At 41.4% G+C, this 22,263-nt stretch overlaps 1 protein-coding gene across 4 annotated transcripts in view; it reads right to left on the bottom strand.

Moving 5' to 3' along the window:
* The window catches only part of TTC7B (tetratricopeptide repeat domain 7B), a 117,702-nt gene extending 104,000 nt beyond the window's left edge, over positions 1-13,702 (bottom strand). For all 4 annotated transcript variants that reach the window (XM_065751518.1, XM_065751496.1, XM_065751500.1 and 1 more), the window contains exon 1: positions 13,507-13,702. In XM_065751518.1, the coding sequence (XP_065607590.1) occupies positions 13,507-13,627 (121 nt within the window). In that variant the 5' untranslated portion in view covers positions 13,628-13,702. The remainder of the gene's footprint in view (positions 1-13,506) is intronic.
* Between the last annotated feature and the right edge of the window lie 8,561 nt (positions 13,703-22,263).

Here is a 22,263-nt window from a genome sequence, read left to right as displayed (position 1 = left end):
GTGTCACAAGTGACTAACAGTAGGGAACACTAATAGCCCTCAAACTGCATACAAGCCTCTACCACTGCTGAGGAACCAACACCTCAGAGGACTGGCCTCATCAGAACAGGCAGCACACCAAGGGCACTGTGGGCATCCGTTCTGTCCTTTGTCTCTTGGTTTCCAAACCCCATAGAGCATCAAAACATTGACCTGCTGACTGACACCATACTCATATACAGACCTCCTTGTTCCCCTTTATATCTCTTACCAGTTTCAGCCTCAGCTGAGCTTTTCATTGCTTCTCCATTTCAAATTCATTAATGCACAGGCAATGTCTCCGCTTCTACTGGTCCAGGAAATAACAAGTGCTAACCCATCACATCTCTAATACCAGTAAGATTAAATTCATGCTGGTGTATAACACAGAAACCATCCAGACACCTTAACATGAGAATCGAAATTGTCTGCAGCACCCGGATATTTTGTTCCCATCACTGTTGCAACTTAAGAAAGCAAATAACACATACACTAGCTAGACACAGTCACACTGCAGCAACACAAACTACACATGCTTTCTTTCAGAGGGAAGATGGGAGAGGAGGAAACAACAGCTGCAACTTATACATAGATCTGATTAAGCATCCAAACAGAAACTGTTATTCCAGGTCGCCCACATATGGCACGACACCCCCCTTTCCCTGTACCACTGCTATAGAACACGACACAGTTCCGTGAGAGGAGCAGTGGCTACCAGACTGGCTTTCATCACAGAGCTGCTCCACGTGCACAGTTGCTGATGACTAACATGAGAAGAGCACTCATCACAGAATGCAAATTATAAAAAACACTGCAAAGCTGGATTTGGTTCTTATTGAGTCACTCGTTTGTTAAGTCAGTGAGTCAGGGTGAGAAACTGGCAGTAAATTTTTAAATTAAATTCTGACTGAAAGAATGCTCTATTGACAAAGCATTAGCTTGAAATCTGTCAACTGTTCCATGCAAATAAGACTGTTAAAAGCACCATGGAGGTTCAAAGTTCCAGCAAGATGTACATTTCTAAAACAACCCATTTACTGAATACCATAGCTCTAGGGGAGTGATTTTAATCAGTTTTGCGTATTCCTTAAATAATCCTGAAATAATGCAAAGAAAGTTTGAGGGAAAACTTACTTTTTCTTTCAGCACAATGAGTCATCTAGATTACATTCTTTTATGAAACACGTTATTAAGAATTAAACTGCAAAAAGATTTTACACACCTTAAAGCCCAGTTTTGTTCCATCTAAATAGATATTTCAGAAGGAAAACCTGTCAGTAAAGGGTTTTCATGAACTGAAACTGGTTTGTAACTTTCAGAAGACTGAGATACTTTTAGATCAATATAAAATCAAAGGAGCATATTTAGACTTTTTTTTTCAGCTAAAAAGTCCATCGACAATAACTATACTATGCATCACAGTTGCAAAGCACAACAGTTTCCTGAGTGGGGAAGGACAACGCAGATTGCCCATCACAGAATCACTGATAATCTCCACTTCTCTAATATGAAATCCTCTGCCTGTAACTATAGAACCATAGAGTATACTGAGTTGGGACGGACGGGACCAGCAAGGATCACTGAGTCTAACCCTGGCTCCACACAGCACCACCCGAAATTCAAGCCCTATGTCTGAGAGCGTTGTCCAGACTCTGCTGGAACTCTGGCAGCTTGGGACTGTGCCCATTGCCCTAGGGAACCTGTCCAAAGATAAGTCTATTATGATCAAAGTCTGAACACCTCAGAAATCCAAGTCACACTAAAGGATGCTTTGGGTAAAATAATCCATGTTTGTTAGCACAGAAAGAAAAAGCAAAAAATCTGAATGCTTCAAGACAGACCAGCTGTTTTCTTTCAGCTTAGATATACTCATACAAAGCATCTGGAGAAGAACCTTGCGTGAGCACAGTTATCCCTTTCTGCAACACACATTAACCTTGACCATCTTAAGAAAAAAGGCTGGCATAAAGACAGGAGAACAAAACAACACTAACATATCTTTGGAAGGCAGTAGCTAAAAATATCAAGGCAGCTGCTTTGTAATTTGAGTTTTTAAACATATACTTTATGAAGTAAAATTCTTATCACAAGAGATCCAAAGCATTTACAGGAAAAACAAACAAACAAATTGAATTATAAGGGGCTATTCTTCACTTATCTGGATCTCACATGAAGAAGTATCCTTACTGCTGTTAGTTAAAGACTTACTACGGTCTATCTTCAGCATTCCACTGAATTACATTATAAAATATAAAACGATCAGTTTTCTGAAGAATGCTACCCTAACCTCCAAGTGTTTGCTAAAGAGCAGAGGAGAGAGAGAGTGTTAGAGAGCTGTTAGCAGGCTGTGTGGCAGGAACACCTCTTGCTGCATTCCTTAGTTAGTTTAGGAGAAAAGGCAAAGGATGGCTACGCTGACCACAGCTCAAACAATAGCCATCTGAACAAAAACTGAAAACAGAACATGATAAACTGTTGTTTAACCCACATGCAGAATTGCTTTTCCAAGAGGTGACTTTAACATTTTACTTAATTCCACAGTACATCAAGACAAAACTATAGTGTACGATTAAGTGCTTCCAATGTAATGAATCAATCTGTTGTTCTACTGAGCAGCAAACAACTGCTTTGTTGAAGTATTACTTCTCCTATGGTGGTTCAACAGCCTTGGATTTAAAAGAAAAAAAAAATAAAAAATATGAATGTTATCTAGGGCCACACAACCACTGTTTTTGTGTATTGTAAAATGCTCTTGCTTTCATGCAAAAAAACCCACAAAACCTAGAAGGACACAATAATTATTTACTTCAGTTGTATTTTTAACAGCACAAGGAAGTACCTCTTGCAATAGCTAACACCTCTCTGGCAGCAGTGATCAGTAGTCTAGCTCCTGGTATCAAGTCTCTATGCACACAGTATTCCTCTACAACTCAATATCTGTGGTGTACCACTGGAACATCAGCAAGAATATTTATGATCCCATGCTAGCAAAAATAGTTACATCTTACAAAGCTCAACAGCTCAACGTCTAAAGCCAGGAAGAGTACTGGGCAGGAAACAACCTAAAATTAGTGTTTATTTTTTAGATGCTAAATGATCACAGATTAAAAGAAGTATTTTTAGTACCATTTCACCCTCTTCTGAATTACGCAGCTGCAAGAAAAATGCGCAGAATGAAAATCTCCTACAAAGATTTAAGCAAAGAGGCTCAAACTCAAACCCTGAGGATATGAATTTGAATAGAAAATGTTTAGGAATAGAAAATACAAGCAAAATAGATAAAGAATCTAAGGTGACCAGCCAAGCAAGAATTCATCTTTCTTTGCAAGTAAGCAGATAACAAAGCTAAAAGCATATTGCAACATTTCATTTTCATCCCATCAAAGTCTTCAGTGTTTCAGGTAACATATTTCAGACTGTTAAAAATGCATAACTATCTGAATGCGTTGAAACTGAAAGATCACTGTTATCGAGAGTTGAAAATGAAGACACTGAAAGAGGGGAGATCAATTAGATCTAGTGTAGAGTTGTGAGAACAGAAGACACTGCTGCTTCACCAGTGCTGCACGAGATTACAGATAGAGAAAGAAAGAAGGTTGCCACAGCTCTCAACTCCAAACTGCCCAAGAGGTGAAAGTAGGAAGAAAAAAAAAAACACAAAAAAGTAGGTGAGAAAGGGGCCAGAGGGGCAAAGAGGACACGTATGAGACGATCAGTTTTCAGTACTCCAAATGGGACCGTAAGTTGACATGTGGGATTCTAGCATTCCTGCCTTGTAATATACGTTGTGGTACTTCAAGTCTTCCAAGAAGAAAACTAGCATGGAGAGTGTGAAGGGAAGCTCCTCTTGTTCTCTCTAAAGGTACTGCTCCTAAAGAGGTCAGCTCTCCAGATGTTAATTGGACAAAAGTTTCTGAGCAAACTTTCTATAAAAACAGATGAAGAAAAATCTCACGACATCCAAGAGTACGTTTACTAAGAAGATCACTCTGAAATGGAGGTTTCTTCTAAAGAGGAGAATCTGGAAGCCCTGGATCCAGAACTGATTTCATACTCACCTAGCAGAAGTGGCATAAAACTCATGTTTCTAACACGGTGACAGTACACTTGAAGAGATTTGTTTGTGACGTATGTAGCCTGTTAAGAGCAATGGCTGTACCTGACAAGGAATGTTAGCAGAAGTCTCCAATAATACACTGAGTGCTAAATCACACATTTATGTGAAGGCTTACATTAAAGAAAGTAAAAATAATATGTAAATATAAACACGCTACTTATAATTTTATCACTGAATCTTAAGTAGTAAAGATTCACAAAACTGATGTGGGAAGGGGCCTCTGGAGGTCATCTGCTCCAACTTCAGTTGATCTAAAGAGGATCTCATCTGGTCATCTTTACATATATGGAAGCTAGAAGCACAACATACACTGTCAGCTGTTCAAAGAAATTTAATTCTACACATTATCATCTTTACTTATACACAGTCACTCAATCCTCTGACGCTAAAGCACACAGAGAACAGCACCCTTTTACTGTGCAGTTCTGTGGCATCTATGCAATTATCCTGTTTGACATCCAAAATTTGAAGAAAAATATTACAGAATCCCAGAGTATTCATACGTACACTTACATATTAAGCAAGTTTACTTCTACAGTAACACTACTACATTCATTGAGATATATATATATTAAGAAAAGGAAACCTCAACGATGATTTCAAACTGTATTATTTCTCTGCTTTTTAAAAAAGTCTGGCTCCCGGGTTTGTGAAGTATTAAGATCACCAGAACAGTAAATAACAAACCGGGCAGCCACATTTCATCATCTAGATTATTGAAAGGTATGGAATGTTTAAATTAAACTTGGGCCATTCAGTCAAATGCAATACAAAGCCAAGACCCATAGAATCATAAAGTTTGGAAAAGACCTCTAAGATCACCCAGTCCTACCTACCAACAATATTCCCCCACTAACCCATATCCCTCAGTACAACCATCCACTATTTCCTCAAACACCTCCACGGATGACTCAGTCACCTCCCTGGGCAGTTATTGCTGCTCTTATTGCTGTTACCTGCAAGAAGAGGCCAACCTTCACCTCACACAACCTTCTTTCAGGGAGTTGTGGAGAGTGATAAGGTCTCCACTGAGACTCTCCTTTTCTCCAGACTGAACAATTCCAGCTGCCTCAGCCACTCCTCATAAGACTTTCCAGGCCCAGCACCAGCTTCACTGCCCTTCTCTGAACACACTCCAGAGAAGAAGAAATGAAAACTTAGATAGGGAAGCAAGAAGTGTGGCAAGCAGGACCTTCACCATCATGATCATTACCTTTGGGAACAGAAAGCACGTGTCTTCATTTGATTGCAAATTTTCTTCTACAGATCATACCAAAGGAATATGATTAGAAAAATAGCTTATTTCTATCTATGTTTGCTTAGCTTACAAAGACAATTAAAGAATGACTTGGAAAACAGAAAAAAGCACATTCCATGTCAGATAGAAATTCCTTTTAATCTTGCTTCTTGTCATGTTTTGTCTGAAAGGGGAAGTCACTTTTCCTGTTGCTACTAAGGAAGAAAAGACTAGAGAATATTTAAATGGAAGGCAAAACCAGACCACGTCACAGCAGCAGTGTCCCTTCATCTCCATGCTCTATAAAACAGCTACAAGGCAGCAAATCTGAGATGGCAACAACAGAATCCAACTTCTGTTCTCTCAAGTCAAGGAAAAAAAAGTAGGTTGATACAAAAGAAGAATGAAGGGATTGAGGAGACTCTGACTACACCCAGCATCACATTCACCAAGCACACTTTCTTACTCCTAAACCTCATCTGTTAGGGATTTTGTTCCTTCACTGCCAGGCCACCTCTTTGTGTTAATCATGGATTAGTTGCCAGGCCAGAAAAGAGGCATTTTTCTTCCAGGGGGATGATCAAATGCCCAAAGCTTGGAAGAAAGCATGCAGACGAGCCTCTGCTACCCACTGTAACAGATACAGCAGTTCTTCACTATGCACCAGTGGCAGACAGCCACAGAAAGCAGCTTCATCTCATCCTCTTTCCACTTCACAGGGTCCATCAGGGAAGCCTCAGTACTTGAAAGCTTATAACCTATGCATGTCACTGTCAAAGATTACTGTCTCAAATAATCACAACTTTTAAGGCATAAAGCTTCTTTTAGCAACTTTTAAAAATTCAGTCTGCTGTTTCAAAAGCTATATGTCTCCTGTTTTTACCTCTCTCTCAATCTAGCTGTAAAACAAACCCCTTGAAGCCTTGCTCAATGCAAAATATTTCTCCCCATTATAGTAAAGAGAATTCCCCTTGATCAAGCTGGAGCTCTAACCCAGATAAGCTGAGGCAGCTAGAAAAACAGAACAACAAAGTACAATTTCAGCTTACAGGTAAAAACACAACTCTTTAGTTACTTAAACAGGCAATTTTGCAAATACTGTCCCATGAAAGCCTTCTCTTATTTCCTTTTTTCTTTCAGTGCAGGATGTCTGTCATCCAGGACCTACTTCACTATCAAAAACAACCCCCAAATATCTGCTATAATCAAGTCCTGATCCTCTCTTTTCCAGAGATACAAGCACACAGTTCAAAATCCTTCCTTTGCTTCATCACCTTTTATGTGTTACATAGCAGAAACACGAGCTGTGAAAAGAGAGCTGCATCAAAAGTAGAGTCTTTGTTTAATGACTGTTAATATGCCATATCTTCAGAATACTACCATGGGTGACAACCTTAGTAACAACTGAGTGCTTAAAGTAAAAGCTTTCTTCCTACTACGATATTACAGATTTTATGGATTTCATAATCCATATCATATCATCAGCAGGCTGCAGAAACTCTTGCAGCATCTCCTGAAGCAACAGAGTAATTGATAACATCTCTAATCAGAGTAGCTTACTGCCACAGGTGAGCTGACAGAGAAAAGACAAAGATTCAGCTCTTTCTCCGGAGTCTACAGCAGAAACCAAAATTATTAGTACAATTACAGGTTCTGCCACCACCAACCGCTGCAGCACTGAACAAACATCCTCCAATTGGATATATTTATAGACATTCTGCTTCTCTGCTTTTTACAGGGTTGTTGTCTCCAGTCACCCCTTATTAGATCACCAATTAAATAGTGTTCAGTGCAGACAAAACTGCAAAGAATGTAACCACCAAATTTTAAAATCTGCTTACCAGACAGATTTAGCACAGTTATTCTCTACCACCATGCACAAACAAAAGTGGTGTTGATTACCAAGGGTTTCTGCTAATGTATATTTTCTCATTGATAAGTTGAGCTCAATTTTAACCCTTGAAGTTAACTGAAAGGAATCCATAGCAGTTTTAACACATGAATGAGTCAAGCTACTATTTCTTCCTCTAACTTTTGAAGAAGTAGTATACCCAGACCAACATTAGTAGTTGTGAATGACATTTCTCAGTTACACGTATAGTACACGTAATCCCATATAAATTAACACAAATGGCAATGAGCTCCAAACACCCAGCAGAATCGAGTTCACTCCACGGGGACCAATTTCATGCTTCCACACACCAGAAAGACTGCTGACAGTGCAGTGACAAGAGGAAAACCTCTCCCTCTGCTCTGCCCATCACCGGCAGCAGCTGTGATTCTCTTCCACCTGCTGCTACCCACAGCAGGCCCCTGGGATGCAGCTCAGATCAGCAGCCCAGAGCAAAACCAGATAGGGCACCCGCATTCTGCTGGCCCAGCAGAGTAAGCACCGCCTCTGCTGTTCTTCAGCACAGGGAGAGACAAATAAGTAAGAGGAAAAACTGCACAGGGAAGGTGCAAAAGCAGGAAGAACTCCTCCAGCAGCAGCAGCAAGGTGCTAGACCAGCTTGGCTACTTGTGAAATCGGGCTGCCTAGGCCATCACTTTCTCTTCCAGATGATAAGCCACTTGGAATACAAGCAGCAGGTCTACATCATCACTTGCACTGTTGTAACACCCCTGGCTATCTGCAGAAACAAAGCTGTCAGTCAAAAGGAAGGCAACGCATCTAAGTACTGCCACCACATTCACTCTTCATTCAGAAAAATGTGTGTCCTTAGAATGTTTGTTCTGTAAATACCGCACTGAATACAAGAAGGAAGACAAGAACACAAAGGGAAAGGACTGTGTTTTGTGGGAATGCAAGAGGCGTGTCACGCCGTGCTCTGTGCTCTCTGCTTTGTGCGAGACGCAGAGCTCTTCAGAAAGCTCTGCATGTATAAATTGCTTTCAAACTGCATGCACAGAACAAACAAACAAATTTGATAAACACCTAAGTAGGACAAGAGTCCTAAGAGGTTTAGAAAACCCCGGGTTACTGTAAGGATAAGCTTTAAACATACATCTGAGAGCAAAACAAATGGAAACTGGTAGTGTTTCTACTTCCTACTTAGAACTACAAAGAAAAAGCACAGAAAGTGGCAAGCAAAAAATAAACACAGAAAATACTTCCTGATCCTTTTGTTTCAGTCACTCTGCTCCTAACTCCTCTCTGCTCCCTTACTCTGCAAGGCTGAAAGTGAGGAAAGACAAACTACAGAAACAAGCTGCTGAGAACAAAAGGTAGAGAAAAAATAAAACAAACTGAAGAAAATGGGGCAGTAAGATAGCAAGAAATCCAATGAGAAGCAAGCAAGAAGCGCATTAAAAGGATGGTGTATTTCCATCAGCAAAGCTGTGGGCAATGCTCAATTTTCATGGCAACTTCACAATGCTCTTGGTAACATATAGATCAGTGAGCTTCTGGGGCATGTATTCTCCCCCTACAGTAATGCAGTATTTTACATGCAAAGGTTTCTGCAGAACCACGTTGATCTCCCTCACTTGAACTACATAAATTCACCTTCTCAGTGCTTTTGCAGACACAGATCTCACTGAACATGGGCAAGGTTACGTTCCAACTGTAGCAACAATACATGGCTGGAAGCATCCCTGCTAATTCACAGATTATTTATTTCATCCATTCAGCTTGCCTCTGAACAGACCCAAGCTTTCCTCACTGTGTTTTCAAAGGATTGAAAGCAAATATTTGAGCGCTGATGTTCTGAGAACACCCTGAGCAGCTGCAGCCTTCATGCAGAAGTCCATCACAGCTACTTCCTTTCAGATGAGACTGTTTCATCACAAATTTGTGGCTGACTTACGAGCAGCTTTGAAATGTGATCACTGACTTCCAAAATTAACATATGAACCACAGAATTCCATACACTCTGAAAGTCCCAATTCTCAAAACCATGAGGATCGCAGTGATCTCATTAAAAATACTGCAGTAATTATTAAAAAAGAAAAAATTAAAATCCTCATCAACATGAATTCTGCACTAAAATACAGACTGCCTATAAGATCAACACATTGCACTGAATTTACTGAAAAGGAATCATCACTAGTATTTCATAAATCTCATTTCCCAATATTCGAGAACAGCAACTTTAAAGATCTTTTAAAAAATAAGCTTTTAATTTAAGAACAGAATCCCTTACAGCATGTTGCATTTCATGCACGCAACTGAGCTTCTGATGCCAATCAAATTTACCAAGACAAAGTCGTATATTCTCCTATATATCAAGGCCTTTATTTAATAAGTAGCCCATTCAGATCAGTCTCAAGTAGAAAAAAATAGCATAGCTGATGCCTTCCAATTGTGGGCACATTTAAAAATACATCCTGATTAATATTAGGTGTTCAACATGTACTATTTTATTTCCTCCAATAAGCTGAGAACCAGCAATTCCATGCTTGAAGCTTTTACTAACTCTCAGGATAGCACTTCACTACCATGCTGCTTATTCCCTATTTCAGGCAAAATTCATCAAAGTTTAGGTCATTTTCTTAAAAATAACTTTGGTTTTGTTGTTGTTGTTATTTTTTTCCACTTAAACTACCAGGAAACACACAGAAAGCTTCCTTAGTGAAAATTACTTCTCAATCTTATTTCTAGCAACTTGGGGTTTGTCTCTATTCCATTCAATAAGTCACACTCAGGATGTGGACTGTGAGGACAGGCACCCTTGATACAATCAAGCCGCTCACAGCCAACCCACTGCCCCACCTCCACCAGCCTCAGAGCAGCAGAGATTTATAAATCCCTCTACACCAGGCATGTGTGGCAAGGCAATGGCAGCACAGGGACTGCAGGAGTGGCCCCTGTGCGTGTAGGCCAAACACAGTGGGACTCAGTGGACCCACTGCAGGACAAGCTGGCAGCACCTCTGGGAAAATATACTCAAGGAAGCTCAAAATAAATAAATAACAAAGCCAAGGGAACAGAAAGAGCAAGAATCAGCAGAGGGAACACCAAGGTCACAGTAGGAGGAGATGTTCCAGGTGCCAGAGCAGATGTCACTGCAGTCCAGGCAGGAAGATGTGCCCCGAAGGGCTGCAGTCTGTGGGAAGCCCCAGCTGAAGCAGATGTTTTCCCTGAAGGGCTCTGCCTGCACCAGGGCAAAGGCAAAGCATGGGAAGGAAGAGCAGAGAGGAACTGCCCCCACCAACTGTGCTGAGCCTGGGAAAAGGGGGGAAGAAAACTGTTCTTTTAGCGTCTGAGTTTTTGTTTCTCATTGTCTGAATCTATTTTTACCAACAACAAATTAGTTTGTTTTGAGTTTTTGAACCAAATTGAGTCTGTTTTGCCCGCAGTAGAAATTCATAAGCAACATTCTCATCTTTTTCCATTTATCCTACGTTCTGTCCCAGCCCCCTAAGGAAGGGAGCTGTGGAGATGCTGGGTGGGTGCTTGCTGTCAGACAGGGAGAGCCCACCTCAACTTGCAGTTCTGCCTGACCTTTCTTGAGCATGCTGATGAAGCAAGAGCTCAGACAGAGATTTGTGTTACACAGCATGAGTGTTATTACTGCTGCTGAGTCCTAGTTCTGATGGAGAGAAATGTAGTACAAATTGGCTCCGTGCCCAACAATTCTGAGTGAGGTTAAAGACCTTTTCTTCATCTATTTATCCTTGTGCAAAACCAATGCAAGTCACAGAGAACTTTCTATGATCCAAGCTACAACTATTACTTATAAAATACCACAGGCAGTGACCACTCCCATTAATGTTTCCATTCCCTGTTTATCTGAAAGCTCTCTAATTTTGTACAAAAATTAGTTCCAGTAAGTGCCCTTTTTGTGCAACTCAAATGCTACATAAGCTGTCATTCACATTTGAACCACTGGCTTCAAACAGATGCCCAGTTTTAAGGGGAGATAGATAGGAGCCATTGGTACACAGAGCAGAGCCACCATGGCAATAATTAAGCCCACTCGAAATACTGCACCACTCAAGTGCCACACTTCTGTACAACACTGCCTAATTCATACACACGAGCTTCACCCTGGGAGCTGCCACCGTTATTTCTTCCTTAATAGGTTGCAGGCTTCAAGAGGACTTGATATGGGAAATACTGAGCCCATGCGAGACAGCCCAAATAATAAAGTGGTCTCGTCACATTTCTGTCAAGTTCTCTCACCCACAAACGGTCGGTTTCCAAACAGGAAAGTAAACAAGTCCTACTACAGTAACAGGAGAAACAGTAATTGCTAAAGTAACAGACTGTTCTATGGAAACAGTGCAGGAATGAAGGGCTTCCCCAAAAAGATCCCCCCCTCTGTGTCCAACAGCAGCAGGCACTGTTCCCTGGAATACTCACAGCCCATTAAAATGTTCTAGCACCCCCAGGTCATAGCCAAACACACAGAACATAAGGGCAGAATGAAGACCCTTTCCCTTCTGTTCCTTTCTTTTCTGTTCACGTCTGTCCTACAGCAAACTGTTTCTTAGCTAAAAACATCTACTATCACTCCCCAGCTGATTTGCAAAGCTGAGCATTGCTGCAGAAGGAGTAAGTGAAGTTCTCAGTACTTTTTCTTAAATGAATTGCTTCAGATCCACTAACAGGGATGTGCATCAAAACATCTTTCAGTCCATGTACCTCCACAGGTGGAACAGAGGCCTCCCTCTCAGCAGTGTCTCCAGCTGCTGACCTTGGCCTTCAGCCTATTAGCTGCACCCAGACCTAGACCACAGACCTGCAGCTTTACATATCCTCAACAGCAAGGCACATATTTCATTAAATATGTTTCATTAAATACTCTTTCGGCCTCTCTCCATTAAAGAGGAGGATTGTTATCACAGAACTGACCGTGGATGTTCTCCTCATTTAGCTAGAACTCAGAAGCTTTGGATACTGGTGTAACAATTTCTACACTAGCAGAAAGAGAAGAAATACACACATGATACCTTTGCATGTTTTAAAAGATCAGAAGATGTTCTAATACTACGTACTTTAGCTGGTACAGAATTTGGAAGGTACTATAATAGGATACTCACTGAAGTGTTAAGCTATTTCATCTTCTCTGATATAATTCAGTTGAAAAGAAGCACCCAGGTCAGATAAATTGAAAATTGCCAATGATACCTTCTGCCCAGCTGTCCCTACCTGCCTGAGATACCTTCACATGTCTTAAACCAGAGATCATTCTTGTCAGCCAGACTGACAGAAAGCACATCTTTACTTGAATAGATCTGTAACTAGCCCATAGGATACAACTCAGTAATAGACACCTTTAAACTAAACGTAGTACCTTTCATTCATGTCTATTTTTGAGCAGTATAATACCAGCGTGTTTCAGGATCATCACCCAGTTGTTTTAAAGGCCAAGACACGTAAGTCCATCTACTCGCAGTCCATCAACCTTAAATTCTCTTTCTTTTATTTTGACTCATGCTTTTGCTCTTCTGTCTGTGCTTCCAGAGAGCAGAACCACGCTGTTTTCCTTACACACACACACCCGTCCAGCCGCTCCCGGTCCCATCAGCTCTCTCCCGACCCTCTCTCCCGTTAGCAGCCCTGCAGACACCCCAGGCTGCATCTCCCCAGACCTCACGTCTCCCTAAAAACACCCCCAGGCCCAACACACACAGACGAGGGAGCTCAGACCCCACCCCCACGTCTTTTCCCCAACACAGAATGAAACGAGCTCGGGAACTGCAGCTAAAGAGAGGAGCATCTCCATTCCCGCACCCCGGAAGGAAGCGCCGCTTTCACCTGCTTTTTCCAAACGTTTAAAAGCGAGGAACGCACTTGAACAAAGAGCCAAACAAATCGCTCGCAGCTTTTAAGGTCAAACAAAACGAAGCGGCATCGCGCTCGCTTGTAAGCGCAGGGGTGGGAGGCTTCGCGAGCCGCGCTCCTTAGGGTGACGTCCAGCCGCGCACGAACCCCAGGCACGAGGGCGCGCGCGGCGCCGCGCACAGCGGCAGCATGTGCTCCCGCCCGCCCGCACGGACACGGACCGGAGGGCCGCGCCGCCACCGCGACCCATGGCGGAGGGCGGCTCTCGCCGCCGGCCCCGAGTACCCGCAGGCCCCGCACACCGGCTGCACCTGCCGAGCCCGGCGCGGACGGCCCTGCCGGTCACCCCCCCCCTCCGCTCCCCTCCCCTCCTCTCCCCGCCCGCCGCGGCCCGCCGCTCCGCACCGTTAGCGATGAGCTTGGCCGAGAGCTGCTTGACGAGCTCGGGGATCCGCTCCCACTGGCACTCCGAGCGGCACCGCTCGATCTCCGTCTCCAGCCGCGAGCCCGCCTTCTTGGTGGCCATGGCCGCACCGATGGGCGACGGAGGGGGAAGGGGGCCGCGGCGGCGGAGAAAGGACGGCGGCGGCACCGGGCGCCTGTGCGCCGGGAGCGGCGGAACCCGAGGGCTGCGGCCCGCGCGGCGCTCCCCGCCAACAGCGCCACCTGGCGGCGGCGGCGGTAACGCGGCCGGGCCCCGCCTCGCGGCCCCCGCGCGGAACCGCGGCCTCAGGAGGCGGCCGCGGGGCCGACCCGCGCCTCCGCACCCGGCAGCGCGGGGGCGGACCTCAGCCCGGCCTCCTCACGCTGGATGCTCAACCTCTGGGTACACGGAAAGCAGAGGGTACAGCAGCGCGCCTGTAACGCAAGTCCGGGCCGTGTGCATGCAGTCCACTACCTCCCCCGAGCAGGAGGAATGCCTTTCGGCAGCTTTGTGGAAGGCAAACACTAGCCGAAAACAAATTTGAATAAGTGCCATGTCTCTGTGTCAGATGTTACTGCTCCTACAGGACACACCGGTTCCATAAAACCTACATGGACCTCAGGAGAACGCTGCCTCAACTGACTTGTATTGAAAACACACAGCAAAACCACAAAGACTGCACTGAAGATTATTCTTGCCCATTGCTATTTACATTCCCAAAATAAGGATAGAGCCCCCATTTACAGAAGAACTGGTTACACAGGGTGCGGGACAATCAACACTAGACAACAAATTGAAATGATTTGGACATCTCCGCGTCCAAGCGCAGCCTAGCACAATTTATTCTCTTTATCCACAGAAAGAAGGCACTAAGACCAATATGCATTCGCCTCAGTCTGTGAGGAATGCTGCCTGCTTACTGGCTCAGACATTCAAAGCACAGGCTGGGTGCAGAGCTGCTGTACACATTGCATTACTCTGGATCTAATGCATTTTAGACATCAGAAACACCAACACCACATGTGGAATTCAAAGTTGAGCAAACTTAACATTACGAGTGTTAGAAACAGGTCAACCACTATCCTTATCTTAGTACTTGTTGTTTCCCAAACCTCATGAATTACGATCTTCAAACTCTCAGGGACCACTACCTGCCATCTTTGTTAAATATCTTATCTAAATGCAAACACATCTATGGGCACTGGTAGAGCTGCTATCCACAAAGCAAAATTTCAGCAATATTCCCTAATTCATGTGTGTATCACAAACACTAGGAACAATTGCTGATTTTTATTATTATCATCAGCTGAAAGACCACAGCTCTCACAGCTCTGTGCAGTAACAACAAACGCCCTTCTCAGTGTTTCAACTAATTTACTTTTAACTCTCAGTGCTATTGAAAATGTAATAATAAAGAATTCAGCTTTTATCTGTCTTTTCCCCAAGTTGCTGTTACAGTACATGTAGGCTTCAGTTCAAATTCAAGCAGCAAATACTTCAAATTTAAAGAAGCAAAACAGAAACAAAGAACATAACAGCATTTAAGAAGTACAGTGGAGTACTACAGGAGCAGAAAGAAGATTTAGTACTGCAACAAAAGTGAAAGGAGAAGGATGTGATAGAACATTTCTTGTTTTAAGTGAGGTTTGAGAAGATCTGGAGGACATTAAACTGATCAGAGAATTGAGTTTTAACAGCCAGATAAAAGGATTAAATGAAAAATGAGGCAGCAAATTAATGACAGGAAATCCCTGATGTCATGGCTACTGGTTGTTCAAGGAAGAGGCGGAAAACCGACAGTTTAATTTTCCCAAATAGCTAATTTGCTTACAAAGATTATTTATGTTTATTCATAGCAGTTTTAACACATTTTGTTTGCACTGATAACATCACTTCAGTAAAAGCTACCAGCAAAGTAATAGTATGAAAATATTTACATAACAGTTCATACTTATTACCTCCATAGTGACTATTTATGAAGTGAGACTTCTATGCAAAAGAAATTAATGTATTTTGAAATGTATTGGAAAAATTAGGAAACGTGCCTTAACATTAGCAAAACTTCCACATACCCATGATGCTCTAAGATTCCATCGTAGATGACCCATAACCACATTAATGAACCTGGAATGAATAGTATAAAAGTGATATAAAAAACAAGTCTGATCTTCTATGTCATCAACTACAATCGCTTTTTCCAACCAAAACTGTGTTGATTTCTGAAAGTCCATTATTAAACTGCCGGTATGGACTGATGTGTTCATTTCACTTGAAATAAACTGCAGGTACAGTGAGTGAGCTGGCTAGCCAGAAAAGATGAATAGAGATCTGATTTCTGACAATTATGCAAACCATAACCTTGTTTATTTCCATGCATGATGCTAGCCAACCTCTTTGCCTCATGCTACCCCCCTTCCCACTCAGTCTTAAATCTTCTCCAATACAGGACAATAAGAGAAATAATGCTTGACTGCATTCAGTGCAATTATATGAGTTGGCTAAGGAGAAACAGAAACTTTCAGTCCACAGGAACACCATGATATTCACTCTGATACTTCAGGTAATCCAAAAATAAACCTAATAAAATTATTAATCAAATTTCCTTCCCCCCCCCCCCCCCCCCCCAAGTCTTCTTTTCCCCAAGCTGAACAGACCCCCGTTATTCAAGTCCTTCCTTGTACAGGAGATGCTCCAGGCCTTAAACATCTTTGCAGTCCTCCACTGGACTCCTAGAAGATCCCTGACTTTTTAATATTGGGGAGCCCAGAACTGGACACAGTACTCTAAATGTGGCCTCACCAGGGCAGAGCAGGGGGTGAGGATCACCTCCCTCGACCAGCTGGCCATGCTCTTTTTAATGTGCCCCAGGATACCTTTGCCCTTCTTGGCCGCCAGGGAGCACTGCTGGCTCATGGCCAGCCTATTGCCCGTCAGAAAAACCAGGTTCCCCTCCACAGAGCTCCCCTCCAGCAGGTCATCCCCCAGCTTGTACTGGGGTATGTGGTTATTCCTCCCTAGGTGAAAGACTCTTCGCTTGCTCTTGTTAAACCTCATCATATTCCTCCTGTCTCAACTGTCCAGAATGGCAGCACAGCTTTCCAGTGTGTCAGGCTCTCCTTCCAGCTTTGTATCAGCAAACTTGCTGAGAGTGGACTCTATCCCTGAGACTGATCCCTGGAGAACATAACGTAACAAAAGACAGTTCCCTCCTTTATCTCTACAAGGCATAAATGGAATTAAAAAGTCAATATTAAAAAGAGAAGTTTTTCCTCAACACATGTTTATTTCACCAATATCTTATTTTTCACTCCAGATTAACATTTTAATTTGTCAAGATAATGAACACATTCAATCGCAAGTTATCAGAGATGCAATTCAAATATTACTTGTATTTTAAAGAAAACATTCAACTGCTATTTAGCTACCACTTCCTCAAGTGTAAAGTGCCATTTTTTTCCTCCAGCTACCTAGTTTCACTCGGCGTTACACTAACTGCAGTTCTCCTCACCTACTGCAGCCAGTCATCTCTATGAAATTTAGTACGGTCCACACAAAATCACTTCCTCTGACAGTTTTCATAGGGACACCTGGTTACTTTTTAGGAGTATCAAAATGCAATATAAAGGTAACTAAAGTAAGAATTAGCAGCATCTTCAAAACCAACATTTCGGCTACATCCATGACTACATGCAACTCGCCTTCTGCCACGCCTCAGAGCAAGGAATGCAACCACAATGCACAATGACATATACCGTAACAAAATAGTTCAAGGATTTTTATGAGTTTATTTTCTTAAAGATAAAATAATTACATCTGTGAATGTACATAATGTAAACCATAAAGCCCTTACTGCTGTTTGAAAGTTAAATTCATACACAGATTTCGGAAAGCCTAGAAATATAGAACATTTTTTTTCCCCACTCCACAGTAACTTTTGATTTCATAACTCACTGCTTTCTGTATCAAACCTTAATGCATTTTTCAATATATATATTTGATATATTGAATAATTGATGCCTGAAAAGGAAAGCATGCCTTAACAATCAAATATATTTATTTTTCACAATTTTATGAAATCAGTTGATTTTTACTTTTAGTACCTAATGAAAAACAGTGTGTGCAATCATCAGCACTGGCAGCCTGAATCTGAAGCTTAATAACTAATGGTGCTGCAAAAAATAAGAAGTCAGACTCCAGAACATCTCCTTTCCATGGCCACTCATACCAAAAACGGGAATCAGCACTTGCAATGAAAGGGCAACAAACAATATAATTTCATAAGCAGTGTATTTTCACAATTATGCTGTTTAGACAAATGTTTTGTAGTGTATTTTAAACCTGTCATAACATTTGTCATAAAAAATCCTCTGCATCACACAAACATCCAAAGAAACATGAGAAACGTGGCTTAAAAAAACCCACTTGACTACTATTGGTAGACTTAATAGATGTATTTTTGTCTGAAGTTTAATTACTTGATCCACAAATGTATTTTTAGAGTTACATTATTACACCACCAGTAAAATTGCTATTTGAAATACTTAGTTTCTAACACGAAGCAAAATGGGAACAAAGTTAGCTTAGCACAATAAATGTGAGCAAAATGTGAAACTTTCCACCCTTCTGTAAAGGTCTAAGGATGTCAAAGGCATGCTTGAGCTACTTCCAACCTCAGGGAAGGGTCGAGTAAGCTCTAAACGTAGGTGAACGTAAAGATGTTTTCCTATTCTTTCAACTCTCTTATGCAAAAGCTGGACAGAATGGAAGGACAAAGAATTAAATAAATGTGGCTTTGGAAAAATGCTAACCTTGTTAAACCTCAGTTATCCCACTGCTTTTCAGTTAATTCTTTTCTATCCAGCACAGAATATACATCTTGTACTATTTTAAGCTATTTATTAAAGTAACAAGATACACATTACATTTTAGGAAACTAGGAGACTGTATTTCAGTAGATACGAAGCTTCAGGTGAATTTGAACAGGATCTCTTCAGCTAGGAAAACAACAGAAGCAGCTCTTTTGTATTATCATGAAGTTGCTCGATTTCATTACATCACTAGCTCAAACCATGTTTAGGTTTTGTTCCAAGATCGATTTCCACTGCTACAGGAATGACTGCCTTCAGATAATTGGTGTTTCAAATGGCACTTCTTCACCCACTTTAAGGGAAGATGAAGATCATGTGCTTTTGGCATTAGCATTACTGATGCAGCAAGCATAGTGCAGCAGTTGGCTTACAGCTTTTCTTCAGCTCCTAATTTCAAACCTTTTAAATATACGCATTTGTTATACAGAAGAAAAGCTTTGAATTTCTGCTAATTTGTTTTCAAATGTGTCCTAGCTACTTATTAGTAATAAAAAAATGTATATTAAGCAGCATTAATATTTTCCACATTGATATTTAAATACATCTGGAAAAGCAATGGTAGTTAATTTTTAAGGATCTAGTGTCATAGTGCAACTCGGTCTTTGTTACTGTATTAGCAGTTAAACAAACTGCAGCGTTAGACCACTAGAGGGAGTAAAAAACTACATAACTTCCGAGTTTCTCAAGCCGAGGCTTGCAGTTTAAAACATCCATGGAGAATGCCCTGTGCTGTATTACAGCAAATGGGTAAGGAAAACTAAATAAATCAGAGGAATCCCCGGAGATGAGCAGCTGCTGGGGACAAAAATGACAAAACGCCAGCAACCTCGCTCGTTCGTTGTTATGAAAATGAAGGAGAAATGTGGCTTGTTCTCAGCAAATATTATTTTTCTGTGCTTGAAAAGCATAAAATTAAAGCAGATTGCTTTGGCTTTTGTTCCCAGTAATGCTAATAATTGGAGAGAAGTCTTAAAGTCTTGTACATAGTAGACCTAAAACAAAGGACTGTCACCTTCAGTCTCATCACATCCCTCTGATGAGCTCGGGGAATGCCAGTGACACAGACACACCGTGAGAAGGCTGCAGTCACACAAAAGGAAGACAGAACCACAGTAAGACGTGGCCTGACATGACCCTAGGGGAAAAACCTGGAAAATCACATCCATGCTTACTTACATCATGATTTTCCAAAAGCAAGGTTCTTTTCAGCGAGAGGAAAAAGCTTCCTAGAATCAGCTGGGTAAATTCCAAGAGAGCTGTACTTCAGATGGGTCGGGAACACTAGGTGCTGGCAGCACGTGGACCCAATAAGTGCTGGCTGCCATTTCTGCATTGCAGTTAGGACACCTGGCCAGTCAGTCTGCCCCTGACTGTAATAACTGGCAGAACCACCAAACTACTGGTATTAGGTTTTGGAAATAAATCTTCATATAAATGACATGGCATTTACAAACAGATTAATAGAGAGAATAAGAACTCAAATTCGGGGTACTGTGATGAAGAAATGGTTGTAAAATACATAGATCTGTTGACGGCTATAGATAGAACAGATAGCTTTAAAAAAAAGCTATCAGGAGATTGAACTATTTGATTAAATATCAAAGAAATGGTGGATTCTTCAACTCCAAAACAAGACTGTATGCTTTTTAAGTAACATGAACTGGTGAAATTAAAGTTATTTGCTTATACAATATACATTTGACAACCTTTTCTACACAAGGTGTCAGAAATAAATCACAAGCAGTTCCCTAAAGCCATTGGTGTGTTGTGCACTGGCAGTCTACGAAGTGGCTGCCATCGTCAGAAAGGCTCCCAAGACATTCTGCTGCTCCGCACACCATGGCATGGACATAGCTTAGGTGCTGCATGCATTTCTGGCCTCAGTAGTTTGGCTCAGTGGGGTATTTTCCTGATTTTGCAGTGTGAAACAACTGAGTACAGCAACATATATCAGCCTCCTCAACCTTTCACATTTCTATTGCTTAAAACTTACAGTCCTTAACAGAAAGACAAATTTTGCCTGCACCTTTTGAGATTCTCCAGATACCACCAATTTTCTCTCTTCATGTACTGCATTATGTAGTAGTTCCTTTCTACAAGAAGTTCCACTGAATCAGGGAACAATAAGGACTGATGCATAGCTTATTTAATATACACCAATAGATAACACAATCAAAAGAAGTCTCTGAAAGGCCTAATGTTTGTCTGAGAATGGGTAATTTTGAATCTGCTTCACTGCTCTGGACATCTACCTATTGCACACACATGGGAACAGAATATCTTAGACTGATAAAAGCAAGCATAAAAAGCAAAAGTGTTACTGTGACTACAGTTCATTAGTGAAAGTTAATGTGCATTCTGTGGGCTTTAACATTCTATCTTCAGATCACAATTAATGAATGTTAATGAATGAAGATTCTAAGGAACAGTTTTCAACCTCTCAGCAATCCAGTTGGGTCCCAAAACTGCATAACATACTTAAGTTAAAAAATGGCATTAAATGAGTTAAGGAAATCAAGACTGGACATGTATGTATTGCTGCCTTAGAAGTTTGAAAATGGCACATTCCCCTGCAAGAAAAATGCTGGTAAGTATTTTTTTTACCAAATATTTTTCCAAACTGGAGTTCTTTGGGGAAAACTCTTCAAGAACAAATCTCTGACATCAGTACATCCTGTAAATTATGAGCTCAGTACTCCTTTCTTCCATTTCTTTGCCTCTTCTCCCTCCCTGTCCACACTGAAAGAGGAAATAGCACATCCTACTTCACTTAGTACAAACTAACACAGCCTGCTACTTCATAGCTAGCTGTCAGAACTCCTCTCTAATGAATTCCTGCATTTAAAGCTTCAAAGGTTAAGGTAGAAACTATGGAGGATCTAATCTACTGAGACACTGGTAAAAGACCATTTTTTTTTTCCTGACAAAAAAAACAAGATTGCAGATTTTCTTCTCTACAGGTGAAAGAGATAAGTACAGTGAGGACTGGATGACACTGGAGGTCTTTTCCAACCTTGGTGATTCCATGACATTAAGAAGCAACAAAATTTGCCACACTAGCACCACAATGATAAGACTGCCAAGGTTGAAAGCCAACGCCAAACTTATACTTACATCTGAAATACAAATGTAAGTTAAGATTAATGGTACGTTTCGTCTCACTATGGTCTTCTTGTGAAACAAATCAAGTTTTCCTTCCAAACTGACAGCCTTTAGACCAAACCAAGTAGCCTGATGTGGCAATATGTACTATACAGAACAGTATCAACACTTGACCTTTAAAGCAGCAGGGATATAGCACCCTGAGTTCTGATTCACATGATCACTGTACAGTGAACTTACGACTAGACAATGAGATCCTGTTTCCTCAGGGATGCACAGCTTCAAGAGAATAACTCATTACATACAGCCGAGCTATGTATTGAAAGAAGGAGAAATCACTAAGGAGACTTCTGAGAGAAGCTTTGACACACTAACTAGTTTAGATTATCTTAAAATAAATGTATCGTGAGGAAAAGAAAATAGAATAAAGACATAATTAAGAGTACATTTCTTCAGACCATACAATGGTACTCTGATTCCCCTGTAAACGTAACCCAGAGCAAACCTTCAGCACTGTCCTTTCTTTGCATCACAGTATGCAAACTGTTTTTTCTTCCTTTCTTCTCACTTTGCCGGAAATACAAAAACTAGTTTATATTTGAAAGATACTTTAGCATAACTGCAGGTGTCAAGCAGGATCACACTCGTAACTGATACAAAATATACTAAGGTAGATTTTGTTACGGTCAGCAAATAGCAGCAGTGTATTTATATGTAAAACTAAACAAGCTAAGGACAGCGATTACCTTTCCCAGTAATTATTTTGGT

This window comes from Cyrtonyx montezumae, unplaced genomic scaffold, assembly GCF_038088225.1.
Source record: "Cyrtonyx montezumae isolate F1298 unplaced genomic scaffold, pur_monq_1.0 scaffold_10, whole genome shotgun sequence".
In the NCBI taxonomy this organism is placed as follows: Eukaryota; Metazoa; Chordata; class Aves; order Galliformes; family Odontophoridae; genus Cyrtonyx; species Cyrtonyx montezumae.
Note: the sequence above shows the minus strand (reverse complement) of the source record. Positions and strands in the feature narration are given on the sequence as shown.